This window comes from Mytilus galloprovincialis, chromosome 12 (assembly GCF_965363235.1).
Source record: "Mytilus galloprovincialis chromosome 12, xbMytGall1.hap1.1, whole genome shotgun sequence".
NCBI lineage: Eukaryota > Metazoa > Mollusca > Bivalvia > Mytilida > Mytilidae > Mytilus > Mytilus galloprovincialis.
The window spans coordinates 3,514,867-3,533,503 of record NC_134849.1 but is presented as its reverse complement, the minus strand read 5'-3'; the positions used below and the strand labels follow the sequence as shown (position 1 = coordinate 3,533,503).

Here is an 18,637-nt window from a genome sequence, read left to right as displayed (position 1 = left end):
GGATAAATGTTAAGGGAGGACAGACAAAGATCCCACAATCGTTTCTAGACATAAGAAAGCAGATTTTATGGGGCAATCATAACATACAAACAAAAGGAAAACACTTATTATTTACTAAATGGATTGAACATAATATTCTGTATGTAAATGACATACTTGATGAAAGAGGTTGTATATCAGAAAATAAAATTTTATTTAAATTAAAAGATAAACGGGATTGGATTAGAGAATTATCATTATTAAAGAAAGCTATTCCAAAACATTGGCAGAATATTTTAAAACAAGAAAGCTCATTTAAAACAAAAGTAAATATAAAGAAAACAAAAAATCTGCAAATACTAATCAATCATAATATCCATCCAGAAATGAGTAATAAAGAAATATATTCAATACTAATTGCCCCCTATAAGCAAGAAAAACCTGTAGGTATTCTGAAGTGGGAAAGAATTCTTGAAGAAAATTTAAATATAAAATTTAAAAGCACTCTTAATTTTATATTCAATTACCTAGAAAACAACAAATTTAAGATGTTTAAATGGAAACTTCTAAACTTCATCCTTCCATGCAACGACTTATTAGTACAGTGGAAAGTACTAGAAAACAATTCTTGCAATTTTTGCAAAGAAATTGACAACTATAAACATTTTTTTATTACTTGCCCTTATAATAATACTTACTGGCAAGAAATATACAAGTTATTACTTTATCTTAAAATAGATAGACATATTTTAAGGCTAGAAAATTTAATAACTGGCTATAAAATAGCAGATGCAAAATATTTAGATATAAACACCCTGATAACAGTTATATTCTTCTCCATATATAAGGCACATTTTGTTTCAAACAAAAAAGAATCAAAGATAGAAATCTTTAAAATTTTCAAAAAAGAAATATATGACATTATAAGATTAAATGCGATAAGAAATATAGAAACCGGGAATACGTTATTAAAGACTTCAGCATACTGTAACCTGTAAGTAAAGGTATAGTTTGTTTTTAACAGATAAACAGATGCTAACTTCCCTTGGCCTTGTATAAATATTTCACCACGAGGTGCCAAGATAAACCCGCACAGCAAATAACCTTTTAAATTGAATTTAAAATTATTTCATAAACTTACCTAGTTATGTTTTACTAACATAGTCAAGCAAGTAAGCTTAGACAAAGTAAATCCTTCAAAACAAAGAATATTAAAGTAACTCCAATACACAGGTAACCACCTGTGAGAAAGTAAACACATATAATAAACACAAAACGATACGGTGTAGATCCGTTCTTTTTCCCGATTTGTAAGCAGACTAAATCAATGTATATTGATGTTAATTTAATTTATGTATTATGTCTTATTGTATAATACTAACAATTATAAAATATTTTATTATATATTCTCCCTGGATGTATAATAACTGATATACAGGGATACTTAGCCTAATGCTGTAAGCTAGGTAAATTGTTAAACAGCATTTAGTGCAATAAAGATGATTTAATTGTTTCAAAAAAAAAAAAAAATGTTTTTTGGCCAGGCGATATCCTTTTTCAGACTTTTGGTGAACAATTATCATTAAGTTTTTTGGTATCCCCTTTCCTTTTTTAACCTGTGGAATCATGCTAAGAGAATATTACACCAAATGTCAGCTTCCTCTAAACTTTTGTTCTAATTGTCAATTCTTAGTATTTCTATACATTTAGATGCATAAGTTCGCTCTGTTTAAATTTCTTGTTCATTTGAACAAAAACAAAACAAACAAAAAAACGAAAAAAAACAGATGTTCCATAATCGTCTTCACCATTTGTTTTCCATGTACCACAAATAATATGCTCTGTGGATTTACAAATAGAACATGAATATCCATTTTGACTCTGGTTTTTAATAAACAAACAATACATGTAAAGTTATCGCTTTAAAGTGAATCTTGATAATATTAATTTTGAAAGTGTTCAACTTTATCTCTAAACCTTCAGTTGGTTGTATCTTTAAAATCATCCTCTGTGTTAAAAAGCAAAATTATTTCATCTACAAGGAATATGAAAGTATGATTTACTTGTGTCTAATCCATTTTGCTTTAATTCAGTAAATGAAATATGTTTAAACTAAACTATGAAAGTAAAAAAATGATGATTAGTCTATATGTATTATTCTTTTTTTTATCAAACAAAGGATCCTTAAATTATTCATAATCCCTGAAAAAAATATTAGGGACTTTGTAGAATAACTATTAAAATGTTCAGTGATTATGTAAAATCACTGGTCATTTTCAGGGATTATATATAATTACTAATGATTTAAGTGATTCTACATAATCCCTGATTATACAAATTCACTGTAACATATACATATCTACCAAATTAATTCCTTTTTATAGTAAAAACATTTAATCATTTTGTACAAGAATGTTCATCTTTTCAAACCATATGAAATTCGGTCATGGGTTTTTAAACATCGATAACATAAATACTTCAATGATTTGGGATGCATTGAAAGAAAAACGTGAAGAGTCGACTTTTTCTTGTTTCATGATACATGTGATAGAAAATGACGAACGAAGATACAAGAATCTTGTCTAGGGGAGGGATGAAACCATCTTAGTAAAAACACCCTCTGATTCAAACAACAAATTCTCTACGACTGACATACTAGTAATCACGGTCTTTGATTTCTTGATTGACAACATATCAGTTACGTTACGAGGAGAATGACTGCATACAGAAACTTCTTTGGAAGAAAGAAAGAAATTACCAAAATTTGTTAACTTGCTTTCCGTTAAAATAAATTGCGTTCTCTCACTAAATAATTCAATTTTGGTTACTATGTTGAAAGCAGCTCACCAATTGAACTAGTAATAAAGACAACGACAGATACAGTAAACAGTTAAGTCTGCCTCATATCTTGACTTACATATAGTAATTAATAATGAGGGTTGGGTGAAAACAAAACATTACGACAAAAGAGATGATTACAGCTTCCCAGATGTCAATTTTCCATTTATTTGTAGCAACATTCCAACAGGCCTGCATACGGAGTGTACATCTCCCAATGGATATGATATTTTGGTCTTGTGTTTTCTTATCATGAAGTCCTTGATAGAGGTTCACTGGTCACAAGGATGACATTGAACCAAGAGTTCAAAAGGTTGAAGTTGAAATCATTCCTTCGTAAATTTTACGGAAGCCGTCACGAGTTGTTTGACTTTTATTTAATATCTGTCTCACACATGATATTGGATATGTTCCTCTTATCCCTCATGTCGAAACTACAATCCTGTTCTCTTTTCACGTATATGGCCTACAGAATTAGACTATTTACAGGCTTTGTATCAACAAGAGCAACACGACGGGACCACCTTTCTGGGGCACCTGAAATGCCCTCCAGGTTTTGGTGAGGTTCATGTTGCTTAGTCTTTTTTTTCTATTTTGAGTCTTGTCTACTTTTATGTGTTTGCTTCCCTTTTTCTTTTTAGCCATGACTTTGTCAGTTGTACTTTTGGTATCTTTTGCCCCTCTTTTATAACTCTTCAAAGAGGGACATGAATAACTGGTAAACATAGCAAAGTAATATTCAAAGTAAAGAAAATAAAGAAAATCATCAATTGAACATGGTACATGCACTCAGAAACTAAATGGGTACATGTGTTTTAAGATAATTTGATTGTTTTAGAGTGTTAATTTGCGGGTTTGGATGTTCATGACCTCAAAATAAGACATGCATAATCCTGGTAAAACAATCACGACAATAAATGTTATATGAACATTATACTTAGTACATTTGTTATTTAACAGCATTTCCGCCTTTAATTAAAGTAGAATAACATGTATAATGCGCAGCAAAACCCGGAATCAACTATACGGTGGTTATACCCAGTCCTTAAAGTAGATTTAAAAACTCCCGCCATTAAGAGCTTATATCATACCTGCGCTTTAAACATTTCCGACTTCTAATATTTGATCTCTCAATGGCTTGTTGACAAAGAGAATAGCTTTTATAATGATATCCTTAACGAGTTATGTATAGGAAGTGTAAACAAATATAGATACAGGTAAGACTTTCATGACGATATGTTTGATCAAACTAACAACAATTGATTTAAACTTGTATAAAAATAATTTTACTTTCGATTTCAAAAAATACCACTAATGCATCGTGTGTTGATATAACTTATATAACACGACGGGTGCCACTTTTATCCACCATTTTCTACATTTGAAAATGCCTGTACCAAGTCAGGAATATGACAGTTCTTGGTCATTCGTTTTTGATGCGTTTTGTTATTTGATTTAGCCATGTGATTATGGACTTACCGAATTGATTTCCTCTAAGTTCAGTATTTTTGTGATTTTACATTTTATTTCGTTGACCAGTTTACTTTGAAATTGTTTCCTTTACTTCACAAACTCTTTATGGGAAAAATAACCCGTAACAAAAGGATGACTTTGCTAGAAAATAACAATGTTCAAATTTAGGCCTTAATTAGTTATTAGTTTATTCAATGAGCATTCACACACAAAAGACCCACAAGTTTAAATAGGCACATTCTATAGATTTTGTAAGATTTTCTTTTTAAATCGATGTTTACATTTAAAATATTGAAAATTTATTATTGATATTAAATAAACACAATACATATGCGGTTTTTTTTCTTTTATACATGTATGTCGTCCAACTTAGCCACTGCGTGATGAATTTTTTTAAGGTTATCTGAAAACAATATCAATATTGATTTCTTTAAATGTGACAGATCATTGTCTGACTATATAAATCGACACAGGTAAAAAAAAAAGAATGTATTATGTGCTTTGCAATAACGTCATTAAATGTACATACACAAAATGGCGTTCATTATCACTGAACTAGTATATATTTGTTTAGGGGCCAGCAGAAGGACGCCTCCGGGTGAGGGAATTTCTCGCTACATTGAAGACCTGTTGGTGACCTTCTGCTGTTGTTTTTTTATTTGGTCGGGTTGTTGTCTCTTTGACACATTCCCCATTTCCATTCTCAATTTTATTTAATGTAATTTGAAACATAACATTCCCTAATATGATGCATATATCGACTCTAACTGTTTTTGAAAATATTCAAAAGTTTGTCGTGTCTGAAAAAAACATAAGATAAAAAAAACTAGTAATAAAGAACGATTTTATTCATCAAACTCCGAAACTAGTTGTGAAATATACAGGCCTTAGGATTGTATAATATTAAAGTAAAATCGTTACGTTTCGAGTAGATTTTTATTTTAATTTGTCCGTTTTGAACAAATACGGTAAATGAACAGTTTTGACTGTAAATAAAGGCAACAGTAGTATTCCGCTGTTCAAAACTCATAAATCCATGGACAGTTATGATAATCTTTAATTAATACACAAAACTATATTGGTACAAGAGTTTTAGTCATTATCAACATAATTAAAATCAAAAGATTTTTTATGTCTTTTCTCTAAAAACAAAAAGGCAATTTAATATAAAAAAAAAACAATTGAATACAAGTTAGGACTCCGCAAAATCTTTTCTGTTAGCTAACAGATCTTCAATTACAACAAGGAAGCAACACATCATGATAGCGATAACAAGAGGTATTTACATGATCATTTATAATTCAACTTTTTTGATTTTATCAAAATTGTTTTTCAACCAAAAACACATAGTTTTCGGCTTTTGTTAGAACTGTTTTGCAATATTAAATAATAATTTTCAAAAGGGTAGAGGATTTGATAGGTGCTGATATAAAACATTTTTTTTAATGCCATGCAGGCCTTTTGTGTAATTGAGAAGATTTAGATAAACCGTGTTCTTGTTTGATTGAGCTTTGCTACCTTCAAGAAGAATGTTTATATTTGATTAAAGTTATGTTTTGACATTATTTCTTATATTAGTATTTTATTATTCACATTCGCAGTTTCATGTAGAAATTTGTAAATCTATATGCCAGCATAGTAAATCAGCCATATTTTTTTATGTCACGATTCAATGTATAATACAACGGACAGCTATATTGCAATTCATAAACCATTGTGTTACCTCTTTCAAATTAGTCTTCTTGAACACATGGTAATGTCAGCTTTAGCTTTAATCTTCAAACGTGTTGCGCAACATGCAGTTACATGTTCTTACTTATTGTGTGCGCACAGTATATTATACTGTGCACACAGCTTATTATGTTGAGCGCACAGTATATATAAATTGTTCCCACACAATATATTTAAACTGTGCGCACAATATATTATGTAGTGTGCACAAGATATTATGTTGTGTGAACAACATATTTAAATTGTGCGCTCAATATATTTGAATTGTGAGCACAATTAATTATTTAGTGCACACATTATATCATTTTGTGTGCACATTATATCATTTTGTGTGCACAATATATTTAAGATGTGAGCACAATATATTATTTTCCCTTTGTATGTCCCTAGCGGTGCTCCGTATGTAACAAAGTATTCGATTTCAACGAACAAATTCTCTGTATCACTGCAAAGTTATTAAACCAGTGTTTTCGACATCACAATAAGTTAAAGCATTTACGAAATTTTATCATCGGGACAATGAAATCATTAATAAATATGTATGTAAAGTGCGATGGGGACGCTAAAGTACGATGGTCACGCTTAAGTGCGATAGTCTACGCTAAAGTGCAATGGTTAACGCTAAAGTGCGATGGTTAACGCTAAAGTGTGATGGTCTGCAAAAATATAAACGTTAGAAACGTTAACAGTCTTACGTACTAACCAACAATGAACATGCTAGGAGATCGATTAGGAATATTTGATTAGCAACTTTTACACCAAATGTTCATGACTTACTAGTAATTGATTTAAACTTAACCGTTCGGCTTTGTCGGCTGAAGCAGAATGTTTACTTTTTTCGTACTGGAAGAAGGACTTGTATCCTACGGTTAACCATTTTATAAAATACAGATTTGAAGTAATAGCTCCAAACCCTTCTAAACAAGCATCGCTTGAAAAAATCTCATCTGGAGACGACCAATCTTCAAGAGACATCATCGAGATACCATTATAGCTCGACAGAAACCTATGCCACCACAATAAGTCTGTCTGTACCTCTACCGGAATCTTTCTATATGTCCACTGCCCACGACATTTGAAGGGAAAGCACTACGAAGCCAGTTCAACAAACGACTTACAAATAATCTACCGGGTCGTACACAGGTGGACACAAAATGAAGTTTCCCAAGTATTGACTGTAACTCTCTTAAAGAAGCTTTTTTCTTTCTTAACCAAGCCTGAACTAACAACGAAATCTCTAGAACACGATCTGAAGTAACTTCCAAAGTCAACTTCACAGTGTCAACTGTGATTCCTAAAAATTCCATCCTCGTAGTAGGAGCTACTCCTTTTTGCTTTGACTCCTCTAGCCCACAACTATCTAGTAATGCAACTAAAGCAATATAAGCTTCATCAGCTTTATCCACCGTATCCGCACCACCAAAATCATCTAGATAATTGATAACCATGTATCCCATCATAAAAAAACATAAAACTAACAGCTGTAGTGATTCTTTGACAAATCAAAGCACTAGACCGTAAACCCATAGGAAGAACACGATCCGCAAAGAGCTTATTATCCCACTGAAAACCAACTAAATGCAAATCACCTGGGTCAATTGGAATTTGCCTGTAGGCCCTTTTCAAATCCTTCTTAAAAACCAGACACTTACCACCTTTATCCTTAATTATTCCGACTAAATCAACAACTTTCGGATACGATAATTGAACCCTTTCACCTAAATAAACATCCTTTGAGATAAAATCATTTACGGATCTTCCAGGTGGGAAACTTAAGTCTAAAATGACCCTTCGTTCCACCGAGTCTTTTTTATACACCGAATTTAACGGTGAAATTTTGAAATGACAAGAAAAAGGTTTTTTGTCAAACGGTCCAATTATTGCTCCATATGTAGCTTCCTTTAATAAGTAAGCCAAAATTTCATCATGAAAATCTGTAGCCCCTTTATGATTCTTAACTTTAGATGAACCTTCATTTAACATTTCTCCCTGATATCCAATCGGAGCACCAAGCTGTAAAAACTCGCAAATGATTTCATCGTCATAGTCTATCAAATTTTCCCTAAAAAAATCTACATTAATTCCAGATTTAACTGGAATTCTACAACCCAAATAATTTGGGTAACCTGATTGAACAATTTGATTATGTATTTCAATAGTATTTTTAAACTCGGTATCGTTCAGTTTATCCTGAGCAACTAAACCAACCTTATTAATCTTAATATTCAATGTGTCTACATTTACATCACACAATAAATCTTTCTTGTATTTTTTACAAAAATGTGTACACTTATTAATAAATGCATTTCCATTGTCAAGATTATCAACCTTATCATTATCAAGTTTGTCGTCACTTTCCAACGATTTCATATAACTTGGTAAAAAAACTTCTGCTAGTGGATTTAACATTGTACATTTACCAAACACATTTTTTACTGCCAGTCATTTAGTTTGATGCGGACAAATTTCTGACGATTCCGGATGATAAGCCTTTCTGTTATCTTCTCTCCAGCAAGTCGCACAAATATGTTGAAGGTACTTATCGACACCTCGAATTTTGCCATAATGTGAATCCTTATGCACACATTTTTTCCTTTGAAAATGCGAACAATAAAACACAGTCTCTTCTTTCTTTACTGTTTTTTTGTTTTCCCCATACTGAATAGATTTTTTAGACTTGACATCTGATTTTACATATTTAATCAAAATGGGAGTTTCAATCTCACTGAAATCTTTAAATTAAACCAATTGATTTAAACTTAACCGTTCGGCTTTGTCGGCTGAAGCAGAATGTTTACTTTTTTCGTACTGGAAGAAGGACTTGTATCCTAGTCAATAGGTATAATTTGTATTGCCTGATATAAATATTTTTTCAATATATTACAAAATACAATATATCATAAATAATTAAATACACAAATGAAAATACATAAACATAGATATATAACCAAATTTTTTGGCAAAAATCCGCCACTATGAATTTATAAAAGGAAAAAAAAAATTAACAAGGGAGGGAGGGTGGGTAATTTCAACGTAATATCAAATTCAAAAATGTAAAGAAAACACTTTGCAATAGTATAAATAAACAATTAACAACAAAGGAAAAGTTTATATCCAATAAAAAGAGCGAAATAATAGAGTGAGTAAATTTAATGCAAGAGTTTATACTAGAAAATCTAGTTTGAACCAGTGTGATTACTGAGGTGTAAAATATAAATTTCACTGTTTTGCTAATTAAATAATTTAAATCTTAAATTAAACCAATTATCAAGTGGGTGAAATAAAAGGAAGTCAATAGGTATAATTTGTATTGCCTGATATAAATATTTTTTCAATATATTACAAAATACAATATATCATAAATAATTAAATACACAAATGAAAATACATAAACATAGATATATATCCAAATTTTTTGGCAAACATCCGCAAAGCCTGCAAGGCCGCCAAAAAAAATTAAAGATAAAATAATAACTATCAAAACAGTTATAATGATGATAAAAACCAGACATACTATCATCACTCTTTTTTCTCACTTCAAATAAGCTCCATCCTTTCAAAATGTGTATAGATAATGAAAGGACAAAACAGCAAACCAACTCAAAATATATGTAGATCTTGAGTAGTTAGAGGAAAACCAGCATCATATTCAGGATGCAAGTTCTCTGAAAAGAGAAAAAAGAATAATTACAGTAAACAATATACATGTATGAAGTAAATAAAAAACACAATTGTAACACATTACAATTTATATACTCTGATGCTTAATAATATTGATTATCTATTTTCTGAAAAGTTCTGTACCAGCAAAATTTAAATGAAGCCCATCTCTCGGAGCAAATAAGGAAGCATCTGGAATATTGTCGAGTAAGAAACTCCTATACAAATTACAATATAATAAATTATTTCTTTTACACAATCTTTTTAACTCAGTATTAACTTTATTAACTTTAGCTCCAGTTTTCATGTGATCAACTGGTCTAGGAAGAATAGAAGTAAAGATCAACTTAGCAAATGTCATCTTTTTTAACTTGTGAATTAAATCTCCGAAATATGATATAATAGTATCTACGGATTGAGACGAAGAAATATTATTAGTACCAACATGAACTATAACGAAATCTAATGAAATTAAATCTACTTTCCCATATGAAATTAGCTCAGTAAGACGACCAATAGTGGCACCAGGAAAGGCCTGAGTTGTACACCCATCTATTCCACTAACATATTTAGGTATAGACGCTGACACAATGGTCGCCCTTTTTTCAAAGAAATTCCCTGTAAAAATTTATAATAAAACATCTGAAATATGTGCCGTCATCTTTTCTGCTACTGAAATCTTATCATCTAATGAAAATTTTAAATATCTTTTATAAGCATCGCTTTTCCAATCTCCGTACAATTGAATTAATTCAGTAGGTACTTCGGCTGCAAAAGCCCAGCAAGCCCCCCCCTCGCCTAAAACTATGTGTAGAATATGAACAAGCATCTAAACCAATCTCAGTAATTAACTGTCTCAATATTGTCTGAAATTGTCTATACGTGACAGGTACACACAATTTATGTTTTATAAAACAATAAGCTGGACTCTTATCAGAAGTACAAACTAACGACTTCATATTCAAAAAAGCTTGAACGGGACACAATGGGGAATCTGGTATCGAGACTAAAGGTATCAATAATTCTCTCTCACCAAACTGAATGGTTTTCGACCATTTAACACTTATCAATAATAGCTTACGCTTACAATCGAAAATAATACTATCCCTACAAAGCTGCTTATTATGATCAAAAGTAGAAATGGAGTCTGGCACCAAATTAGATTTTCTAAACATTAGAAAAAAGGCATGTAAAAATAAACACCTTATAGTAGCATCATATGCACTATTCATATCCAGCTTCTTATAAATTTGAAGTAAAATGTGAGGAGTAATTGGCAAGGCCTGTTTTTGACAATGTGCCTTAATTCTACATAAACCTCTTAATACTAATCTCAAATGAAAAGCTTCAAACTGTGGATATTCTAAATCAAACAATAAATGCAGATATCTTACTGAACTAAGATAATTCTTTATAGAGTCAACAGATTTAAAACTTCTACTTAGAAACTGTGCATATAGTGTCAAAACATGAACTGTAGCAGGAACAGGCATAAGTTCAAAATATATACAAAACATAAAATATGATTCTAACTGAGTTTTCTTATTTTTATTAGTACTCTCCGCAAAAGCATGTTTAGCAGAATCTTTACATTGAAACCGCAGAACCTCTAACTCTGTAAAATAAATTACCAATTATTTAAAAATGAAAAATCTGACATGATAACTGGTACCTCTTCATATCTATCTACTGAAATAGCTGACTTAAATAACTCTCTGTATTTATGACTACAATGCCATCTAGACAAATAGTCAGCAAGTCTATTTTCTACACCTAAAATGTGTCTGGCTCGAACTTCAAACTGAAAATTTGCTTGAATAAAACAAAGCTCTCTCAAACAATAAAATTGAGAATGGAAATGGGGGATGTGTCAAAGAGACAACAACCCGACCAAATAAAAAACAACAGCAGAGGGTCACCAACAGGTCTTCAATGTAGCGAGAAATTCCCGCACCCGGAGGCGTCCTTCAGCTGGCCCCTAAACAAATATATACTAGTCCAGTGATAATGAACGCCATACTAATTTCCAAATTGTACACAAGAAACTAAAATTAAAATAATACAAGACTAACAAGGCCAGAGGCTCCTGACTTGGGACAGGCGCAAAAATGCGGCGGGGTTAAACATGTTTGTGAGATCTCAACCCTCCCCCTATACCTCTAACCAATGTAGTAAAGTAAACGCATAACAATACGCACATTAAAATTCAGTTCAAGAGAAATCCGAGTCTGATGTCAGAAGATGTAACCAAAGAAAATAAACAAAATGACAATAATACATAAATAACAACAGACTACTAGCAGTTAACTGACTTGCGAGCTCCAGACTTCAATTAAACTGACTGAAAGATTATGATTTCATCATATGAACATCAGGCACAATCCTTCCCGTTAGGGGTTTAGTATCATACCATCATAACATATATGAGAAGAACATAACCCGTGTCATGCCAACAACTGTTTTTAGAATAAATGTGTTTAGTTCCGATGCAAAGACCTTATCAGTGACTCAATATTAACGCCAAAATATGCAATCTTTAATGACTTGACAACAGTATCGTAATTATATCCCTTCTTAATAAGTCTATTCAAAGGTTTTGTAAGTTTCTGAGGTGAATACTGACTTTATAAAGAATAATATTGTGCTTTATAAAGAATATTACCATAAAAAATTGGATGTGAAATACCTGAACGTATTAGAAGTCTGCATGTTGAGCTATATTTACGAATGATGTCTTTATACCGATGATAAAATTTAGTAAATGTTTTGATTAGTTTGTGATTTCGAAAACCCTGGTGTAATAATTTTTCAGTAATACATAAATTTCTCTCGTTAAAATGTAAAACATTGTTACATACACGAGCGAATCGTACAAGTTGAGATATATAAACACCGTAAGACGGTGACAAGGGAACGTCACCATCTAAAAACGGATAATTAACGATAGGAAATGAAAAATCATCCCTTTTATCATAAATTTTAGTATTCAGCTTTCCATTAGTGATATAGATATCAAGATCGAGAAAAGGGCAGTGGTCATTGTTAGTATTAGCTTTATTTAAAGTAAGTTCAACAGGATAAATTTCATAAATATACATACTGAAGTCGTCATTATTGAGAGCCAAAATATCATCCAAATATCTAAAAGTATTATTAAATTTGTTTATCAGATGTTGTTTCGATGGGTCTTTGCTTATTTTTGTCATAAATTGTAACTCATAACAATACAAAAACAGGTCCGCAATAAGTGGTGCACAGTTAGTCCCCATTGGAATTCCGATAATCTGACGATATACGGAATCCCCAAAGCGAACAAAAATGTTATCTAGTAAAAATTCAAGGGCATATATAGTATCAAAGCATGTCCAATTAACATAGTTTTTTTGTTTATTGCTACTAAAAAATGACCTAAAAGAGTTTGAACATATATATTCACATTCTGATTTTTTGAATGCCCATTTAATTAGGTGTGTGAATTTTTTCTTAATGAGAATGTGAGGCAATGTGATATACAGGGTAGAAAAATCAAAACTTTAAACAGATTCAAAATCACCAATATAAGCATGCAATTTATCAAGTACTTCCAACGAGTTCTTGACACTCCAAAAGTAATTTATTCCACTATTTTCGAAGGCCTTATTTGAACAATTTATTATCATGTTTTTAATTGTACCAAGTGTGCTGGTGAGAAGAATAGACAATTTAGTAGTTGAACAATGGCTTGAAGATGAAATAAATCTATATTTGTAAGGGGTTTTGTGTAGCTTCGGAAGCCAATACATAGTTTGGACTTTCATTGTATTTGGCTTTGCTTGTAAAGCGGTGGCTAAAAGTTTATGTTTGTTACAGATTTCGTTTTCTGAAAATGGAGTCAGTTGGAATGTTGGTGAATTGGTGATTTCCTTTTTCAGAACCTCAATGTAAAATTTACGTCAAACAATAATAATATTATTAGCAGCTTTATCTGCCGGGACAAAAACAAATTCCTTGGCTAGTTCTTTTAGTTTATGTTTGATAAGAGAAATAGGTTTATTGTGGTTATTGTTTATAGTAAAATGTTCTTTAAAATGTTGAATACGTATATCAACTATCTTCATTACTGAATTAAAAAAAGAGTCCAAAGATTTTTTGTCAGCTTTTTCCCGTTTTATCCATTTCATACAGTAAGTATGGAGTGAGTCGTGGATGATATTACGACACTCATTCCAATTAATAATTGACGGGGGACGATATTTAGGTCCTTTACTGAGGAATGATTTTAACTCTCGGTATTGAACGATGTTAAGATCTCCTGTTGTAACATGGGAAATGGGTCCATAAATATATTCGGAATTACTGCAATTACATGAAGTAGGTGTATTTTCACTGATATTAACATCTTTACACAATTGACTATAATTAAACACAAATTTCCGGGTAGATTTCTTGTAAATATAACAAATAAGAGGTAGCTCAGTATTGTCAAAATATCCAGGAATTTGTTCTTTAACAGAATGGTCGTTAAATATACCGGCAATATTTACAAAATCAAAGCCTTTATTGACATACTTAATTTTAATAAAATGTTTTTTATGGTCTTCAGGGCGATCAATTTTGGGAAATAATTTAGAATAACAATATGCCATAATAATTTGAACAATTTCATACTTAGGACTGTTATATGAAATTGTGTTGCAATCCTCCAAAATTTTATTTAACTTATTAACCGGTAACGAACAGAGTTTTGTTAACAGATAATGTCTGCCGTTTTTTTTTTAAATAGAAATTAGGTCCGAAATATTGGTATGATTGGCCCGAAATTTTCTTTGATTGCGATTTGTTCTACGACCGTGAGAACGTTTTTTACGAACAGTTTTAGAAACTATATCCAAAATGTTAACGGAATTGGTTCTAGATATATTACCAATTCCCATGATATTATCATTTAGACCGAGAGGGTAAACTGTCTGTAATTTTTTAATCCAACTTAATTCAATTATTTTCTGTGATCGTACAAACTTTGAATGCGATTCACCAGGCTGCTTATTTACATTGTACTACTTCTAAAGGTTGAACTGCTAAATATTTAAAAGGATGGTTGTGCTTCTTAAGGTGTTGGTAAATAATACTTTTAAATTTATTGGGTCTTTTAAAACGATACAGATGTTCTTGAGTGCGTTTAGATAATTATCGTCCAGTTTCTCCTACGTACTGAATACCACACCCCGGTTTGTTTCATGTCAGTAAATAAATAATACTGTTTGTTTTTCAAGTTATATCAGTTTCAAAATTTAAAGAAAATGTGCGACCATTAAACGTGGACCTTACTGTATTGTTGGTGGAAAGACGGGGACATGTAAGTCATTTTTTGGCATGACACTTATCGATAGAAGGGTAACCACGATTTTTATTGTTAAAAATGTTAGCGATGGTAGTATTTTTAGATAACCGATTATGAAGATTGAGACGTGTGGATACCCTTTGAACAAGTTTAGTATTTACCAATTTTCCATTTTTAAGCTTCATAATTGTTTTGTTAATAAAGGAGCATAGATTGGCGTCCAGAATATGAACCAGCATACAATAATTGAAGTTATATAAAATGGATAAATTTGTTCGGCTAAAAATGTCAAACGCTATCAGTATTAAAAAGTAGAATGGGGCTGAATATTGAAATACTACTTTTTGATAAATATTCCTAAAGTAATGAATTAGAGCAGTTCTCGCTCGGACACACTCTCCATAATCTAGTATATTATAAGAGCATAAACCTGAAGCACGGGGAGGCACTCTACTGACTCCACACGGCACTAAAGACAAACTCTGTAAAAAATAAAATTAAGAATGGAAATGGGGAATGTGTCAAAGAGACAACAACCCGACCAAATAAAAAACAACAACAGAGGGTCACCAACAGGTTATTTGCATAAAAGCATCCTTAGATGAACCTGAATTGATGACCTGAACAGACGCCTCATTATCACAAAAGATCAGAATTTTTTTCCCGCAAAATGTTTTCCCCCAAATTTTAACCGCAACTACAATAGCAAGTAACTCCAAACAATTGATATGTAATTGATCTTTTGTGATATCAGAAGGAAAAACAGCATGAAAATACTGATTTGAAGTAATAGCTCCAAACCCTTCTAAACAAGCATCGCTTGAAAAAATCTCATCTGGAGACGACCAATCTTCAAGAGACATCATCGAGATACCATTATAGCTCGACAGAAACCTATGCCACCACAATAAGTCTTTCTGTACCTCTACCGGAATCTTTCTATATATCTTATGTCCACTGCCCACGACATTTGAAGGGAAAGCACTACGAAGCCAGTTCAACAAACGACTGACAAATAATCTACCGGGTCGTACACAGGTGGACACAAAATGAAGTTTCCCAAGTATTGACTGTAACTCTCTTAAAGAAGCTTTTTTCTTTCTTAACCAAGCCTGAACTAACAACGCAATCTCTAGAACACGATCTGAAGTAACTTCCAAAGTCCACTTCACAGTGTCAACTGTGATTCCTAAAAATTCCATCCTCGTAGTAGGAACTACTCCTTTTTGCTTTGACTCCTCTAGCCCACAACTATCTAGTAATGCACCTAAAGCAATATAAGCTTCATCAGCTTTATCCACCGTATCCGCACCACCAAAATCATCTAGATAATTGATAACCATGTATCCCATCTTATAAAACATAAAACTAACAGCTGTAGTGATTCTTTGACAAATCAAAGCACTAGACCGTAAACCCATAGGAAGAACACGATCCGCAAAGAGCTTATTATCCCACTGAAAACCAACTAAATGCAAATCACCTGGGTCAATTGGAATTTGCCTGTAGGCCCTTTTTCAAATCCTTCTTAAAAACCAGACACTTACCACCTTTATCCTTAATTATTTCGACTAAATCATCAACTTTCGGATACGATATTTGAACCCTTTCACCTAAATAAACATCCTTTGAGATAAAATCATTTACGGATCTTCCAGGTGGGAAACTTAAGTCTAAAATGACCCTTCGTTCCACCGAGTCTTTTTTATACACCGAATTTAACGGTGAAATTTTGAAATGACAAGAAAAAGGATTTTTGTCAAACGGTCCAATTATTGCTCCATATGTAGCTTCCTTTAATAAGTAAGCCAACATTTCATCATGAAAATCTGTAGCCCCTTTATGATTCTTAACTTTAGATGAACCTTCATTTAACATTTCTCCCTGATATCCAATCGTAGCACCAAACTGTAAAAACTCGCGAATGATTTCATCGTCATAGTCTATCAAATTTTCCCTAAAAAAATCTACATTAATTTCAGATTTAACTGGAATTCTACAACCCAAATAATTTGGGTAACCTGATTGAACAATTTGATTATGTATTTCAATAGTATTTTTAAACTCAGTATCGTTCAGTTTATCCTGAGCAACTAAACCAACCTTATTAATCTTAATATTCAATGTGTCTACATTTACATCACACAATAAATCTTTCTTGTATTTTTTACAAAAATGTGTACACTTATTAATAAATGCATTTCCATTGTCAAGATTATCAACCTTATCATTATCAAGTTTGTCGTCACTTTCCAACGATTTCATATAACTTGGTAAAAAAACTTCTGCTAGTGGATTTAACATTGTACATTTACCAGACACATTTTTTACTGCCAGTCATTTAGTTTGATGCGGACAAATTTCTGACGATTCCGGATGATAAGCCTTTCTGTTATCTTCTCTCCAGCAAGTCGCACAAATATGTTGAAGGTACTTATCGACACCTCGAATTTTGCCATAATGTGAATCCTTATGCACACATTTTTTCCTTTGAAAATGCGAACAATAAAACACAGTCTCTTCTTTCTTTACTGTTTTTTTGTTTTCCCCATACTGAATAGATTTTTTAGACTTGACATCTGATTTTACATATTTAATCAAAATGGGAGTTTCAATCTCACTGAAATCTTTGGACCAATCAGCCAAACCATTTTCAATCTGCCTTATTATATGAGCATACATTTTTTTCAGACCCTTCCACTCATACAATTCTGTATAATACGCAATTTTTTTCAACAGCTTTGTTCTACCAATTCTTTCGACATCGCCTATCTTTGAAGAGGACACAATTTCCAATTCTCCAGCCACAAATAAGTTAAACTCAAGATCATCAAAATTGATTTTAGACCCCGCATATTCAAACTGCAATTTTGATTGCGGCCACAATTGCCTTTTTACTACTTCATCTGACGGATGATCAAATATACCAGACTTTTTCTTGCTTTTATTTTTGTGTCTTTTGGATTTTTTTTATAGAATCACTTAATTCATCGGACTTACAGCTAGAAGTGGTATCCCCACTTTCATCAGAAGAATCATCTGAATCAATTTCTAAAATTTTCTTAACAGCCGATTCTGCCTTTTTCTTAATTGAAGGACATTTTCTTAAAGAATTAATGTTAAGAGAATCATCTACTTTAGCAGTACCTTTTTGTTTCTCCGTTTTCTTCTTTAACTCTTTTTTCTCCTTCTCTATTTCCTTCCTGATCTTTTCTTTCTTCTCCTGCGACTTTTGTTCCTTCTTTTTCCGCTTTACTTTCGCCAACTCCTTCTTTAACCTCTGCAACTCCTCATCTTCCTCGCTGCTTTCACCACTGTCATTGCTGTCGACCTCCGACTCAATTTCCTCCACTTTCTGTAGTCTTCTTGACTTCACTGGAGTCATCTCCTTCTCCAAACTGAACACATCCTCCGTAACATTAGGGCTAGACATTCCCACACAATGCAATTGTTTATAGTTAACGTTCTTACTTTCCCTTAATTCCCGAGACATACTTTAACGGCGGAAAAGTTCATTACTATCAACTTCAAAAGTCACTTTAACTCAAAAAAGGCAATCAAAAAAGTAGCTTTTACGTAATATCTAATTTCAACGTAATATCAAATTCAAAAATGTAAAGAAAACACTTTGCAATA

At 32.0% G+C, this 18,637-nt stretch overlaps 2 protein-coding genes across 3 annotated transcripts in view; one reads left to right on the top strand and one right to left on the bottom strand.

The window, feature by feature from the left end:
- Nucleotides 1-3,925: 3,925 nt before the first annotated feature.
- The window catches only part of LOC143055298 (uncharacterized), a 67,711-nt gene continuing 52,999 nt past the window's right edge, over nucleotides 3,926-18,637 (top strand). For both annotated transcript variants that reach the window (XM_076228435.1, XM_076228434.1), the window contains exon 1: nucleotides 3,926-4,034. The gene's annotated coding sequence lies outside the window, so the exon portion shown is untranslated. The remainder of the gene's footprint in view (nucleotides 4,035-18,637) is intronic.
- On the bottom strand, nucleotides 9,460-18,557 carry LOC143054200 (uncharacterized). Its single transcript, XM_076227128.1, has 2 exons — nucleotides 18,149-18,557; nucleotides 9,460-9,686 (listed from the first exon to the last, which is right to left on the bottom strand). Exons 1-2 carry the CDS (start codon nucleotides 18,492-18,494, stop codon nucleotides 9,622-9,624), a joined length of 411 nt encoding a protein of 136 aa, XP_076083243.1. The 5' UTR covers nucleotides 18,495-18,557; the 3' UTR covers nucleotides 9,460-9,621.